Source organism: Pelecanus crispus, chromosome 11 (assembly GCF_030463565.1).
Source record: "Pelecanus crispus isolate bPelCri1 chromosome 11, bPelCri1.pri, whole genome shotgun sequence".
Lineage (NCBI taxonomy): Eukaryota > Metazoa > Chordata > Aves > Pelecaniformes > Pelecanidae > Pelecanus > Pelecanus crispus.
The window spans coordinates 35,216,591-35,220,804 of record NC_134653.1 but is presented as its reverse complement, the minus strand read 5'-3'; the positions used below and the strand labels follow the sequence as shown (position 1 = coordinate 35,220,804).

The following is a 4,214-nucleotide window of genomic DNA, read 5'->3' as shown; positions in this document are numbered from 1 at the left end:
AAACATTGAAAAAGACTACGAGACGACAAAAATTCATCTGTAGCACTGCACAGATAAATTGAAAAACCAGGCCACTAAAAAAGATCCTTTTATGATAAAGTTCCTAGCCACAAGATGACTGTCACAGGGATCCTCACTCTACCGAAGTCCATTAAGACCTCTCTTCTTTCAATGAGGTACTGATAAAGGGGTTTCTAGAACAGCCTGTGAGAAAGTGAGGTTGCATTACTATCGCAGCAGGTGGTCACGCAGCCTCCGAGTCAACTGCATGGAAAACTTCAGGTTCATACAAAATCATGCTCGGCTGAAAACTTTCCAGAAATGTATTTACAACTTCATGAGAGAGCTTTCCTGAAGCAGGACTCAAATTCTGTATTTGTATTTCCCCTCTTCTTCCTCCCCATCTTCCCAAAGTCTTTTCCCAAATAATAGTGATACTTTCAGTAGTGTTAGAAGGGGAAACCCACCCCTGGAGAGTAGAGGCTGACCCGTATTCCAACTGCGCTGCGGCGAGCCAGCTATCTTTAACATGCTGAACATACCCTATGCAAATTTTAAAGGGGTGTTAACCAAGGATCATTGTTGTAATCTCAGTGCTTTGTAAACATGGTGCTACTCTACATCACTGCCGCTTTTTTTACATCACCAAAGCTTCTTCCCCTTCAGTTGTCTCAGTTGCAGAGGTTCACAGAAAGATGCAACGTCAAAATCCATTTATTTAATGCCAGCTTGCGATTTCTTTTGAGCAAATTATTGTCCTAGCTGCTTGTACTTGCAGGCAAGTATAACAACAGCTATTCTGTTCAAAGTGTGCTTTTAGCAAATAATTGAGAAAACAAGTTTATTAACCACAAAGCACATCAGAGAAAGTTTAGAACACACAAAATTATCAAACTAAAGAACATATTTTATTTTTAATAAAATAGTGGAGCATGAAAAATAATTGTATATTACAAATATATACAGCACACAACTGTGCACCCCCAGCACAGTAAAGAGCATCACTCTATACAAAGCTTCCCTTTGCAGAATCTAGTGCTTCTTGATCTATTCATAGGGAGAATTTGTTTAACAATAGAAAGAGTCAATAAGCCCTTTGGGTCTCTTTGAATTGACCCCCCCCCCCCTCTTTTTTTTTTTTTTTGCACAAATCAGTCCAAACGTGTATAACATTGGCTTGATTTCCATTAAAAAGCCACAAAATGTAACACTAAAGGGTTTCTGAGGACTAGACCTCTTAGTTCTTTTGTTAAGAGATTTCTTTTGTTGTCTTTATGTACAGCAAAATACTTGTTTCTCTTTTCATGTCATGGTAAGAAAAAAAATGTATTGCACATTATTCTTATTCACAAAGTTTGTGTCTGGTGCAGGAAGTTTCTCTTTTAGTGAAAGAATATTGGTGAGCATTATAGATTGAACCTATTTTTAGACACTCCAAACCCACTAGGCTGAGATGAGTTGTAAAGGATTTCTCTTTTTTTTTTTTTTTTTTTTTGAAGTTAGGATGGAAGTTGCTTTCACAGATAGCATACTTACTGAGGATAGGCCTTTTGGGGACCTTAGTTTCCCTAAAGAGACAATGCTCACTTGGGGACTTTTAAAATAAAATCATTGCTCCATAAAACTTGACTATACCTTGTTACTCAGAAACTTGTAGGAAATCCAGCTCAGCTACATGAAAAAGTTAAATAGGGTGGGTTGTGTTTTTTTTTTTTTAAAAAAAAACCAAAACAAAACAAAAAACTGAGGGCTGGATGAAGTACTTAGCTACAAATTAGTAACAGAAAAGATTGTTTTAATTCACAATATTTCTTTCACTGAAAACCTTTCCATAAGTACATTTACCTTCAGTATTTCACCAGGTCCTGAATTCAGCGTGATACATTTTTTGCCTTGAGATATGAAACTGTTCTCTGACAAAACAGAAAAAAAAAAAGCACAGTTTATTTTTTTAATTTCTGACTGGACATTTGTAAGTCTGTAAGGCGAGATATAGTCTTTTCTAAAACCTGGTCACACACAAGTGGGTGGCTGTAACGTCGATTCATATTTTGCAAGGTGAGTTTTCTGTGGATGTTGAGGTTTTTTGTAGATTCCGCTACTTGTAATAACACTTGCAGGTTTTCTCCTACTTCTCTTCTTTAATCTTCGACTACAGACATTTTGCCAGGACTGAAGAGTCTTGGAAGTCCAGATCCACATACCACTAGTAATGCCCACAACTAATAACATAAAAATTTTGACCATAAAAATTTCTACTGCTGGAATAGAGTTATTCATCATGCAGTCTAAATTTTTAGTCTGATTGTTCATCTTGCACTTCTGTTGAGTTGCCACAATTTTCCAGTAATCCATATTAAGTCTTTCATAAAAATAGCAAGCTATCACACAAGTTGCAGGCACCGTATACAAGACTGAGAAGACGCCAATCCTGACCATAAGTTTCTCCAACTTGTCAGTATTTTCTCCACCTGTTTTCATCACCCTCCTGATATGAAAAAGGGCCACAAAACCCGAGAGAATGAAAGAAGTGCCAATGATTAGATAGCAAGCCAAAGGAATGAGCACAAACCCCGTCAAGGCATTCACATCCATGCTTCCGACATAGCACAACCCTGTCAGCTCATCTCCAGCCACCCTTCTCATAACTAGGATCATTATGGTCTTCACAGCTGGAATGGCCCACGCTGCCAAATGGAAGTAGCTACTGTTCGCTTCGATTGCTTCATGCCCCCATTTTTTCCCAGCTGCTAGAAACCAAGTTAAAGTCAAGATTACCCACCACAAGGAGCTTGCCATACCAAAGTAATACAGAACCAGGAACACAATGGTGCAGCCGGTGCTCTCCAGTCCTTCCTGGATGACATAGAGTTGGCCGCTGTCCCTATCACAGGCAATGCTTTCAGCACCTGAGAAGAGGCGAATGATGTACCCCACGGAGTAGACACAGTAGCACATTGAGAGGAAGATAATGGGCCTCTCGGGGTACTTGAAACGCTGAGGATCTATCAGAAACGTGAGTACAGTAAAAGCACTGGAGAAGAAGCACAGGATGGACCAGATGGCAATCCAAATGACAGCGAATTGTTTGTCATCCTTGCTCCAGTAAACATCAACCCCCGGCGTGCAGAGCGGGGCGCAGGAAGCGCTCTTTTCCACATGGTGGAACTTGCCCGGGTTTTCACAGGAGGTTCTGCTGAGGCTGTCCTTATGCTGCTGCAGATCGTGGCCGCCGCTGGGCCTCTGTGGACGAAACATGGGTGGCAGCATGCTGGATCCTCTGGGCGGCTCATCCGACCCGTTGTTGGGGGCTTCCATGCACAGGTAATTGGGGTCGTTCTTGTTGGGCAGCTTGCTGCAGTCTAAGGAGTCCGGCCATTTGAAGTTGAACTGCTCCATGATCGGAGAGCATTTCAGCCTCGCCTGCTCGCACATAACCCTGCAGGCCGGGATCGGGGTAGAAACCTGCTCCGTGCACATCGGGGCATAGAGGGAGCAGAGGAAAAATTTCAGATGGCTGTGGCAACCGTACTCCACCAAGGGGGCAAACTCGTGCAGCTGAATGGCAGCTTCCCTTTGGTTTTCGTGTCCCATCAGGTTGGGCATCCTCGTCATGTTGTACCCTATATCCTTGCACATGGGGATCTCTATGGGCTGGCACCGCCCGTCCCCGGGGCGGTCGATGTCCATGGAGCTTATCCCCGCGCACAGGCGGCTCAGCCAGCACAGCACCAGCCCGCTCCGCACCAACCTCCTCGTCGCAGGCCCCATGGCAGCGGCGGCGGCGGCGGCTCCCGGGCGTGCGGCCGGAGCGCGGCTCCCGGCGGCGGCGGCGGGGCCGGGGGGGCTCGGGGCGGCGGGGGGGTCACCGCAGCGGCCGGCCGGCTCCCGCCCGGGCCAGCATGGCCCCCGGCCGGGCAGCGCGGCGGCGGGGCCCCTCGGCAGGCCGCTCAGCACAGCCCGGGCCGCGGCCGGCGCCGCTCAGCATCGCCCCGCCGGCCGCGCAGGGGCGGGGGGGGGCAGCGGCGCAAGCGGCCGGGGCGAGAACCGGCGGCCCCGCTGCACGGATGCGCGGAACTTACTGCGGGCAGCCCGGCAACTTTCTTTTCCCCGGGCTTCCACTTTTGCGAGCCGTCGTTCCACCGCCCTTCCTCCTCCTCCTGCTCCCTGGAAGCGCAGGCGGAGCGGTGCCGGGGCAGGGGCAGGGTGGGTCC

At 46.9% G+C, this 4,214-nt stretch overlaps 1 protein-coding gene across 1 annotated transcript; it reads right to left on the bottom strand.

Moving 5' to 3' along the window:
- Positions 1–2,013: 2,013 nt before the first annotated feature.
- Positions 2,014–3,771, bottom strand: FZD10 (frizzled class receptor 10). Its single transcript, XM_009483160.2, has one exon. The coding sequence runs from the start codon at positions 3,769–3,771 to the stop codon at positions 2,014–2,016; it is 1,758 nt and encodes a 585-aa protein (XP_009481435.1).
- Between the last annotated feature and the right edge of the window lie 443 nt (positions 3,772–4,214).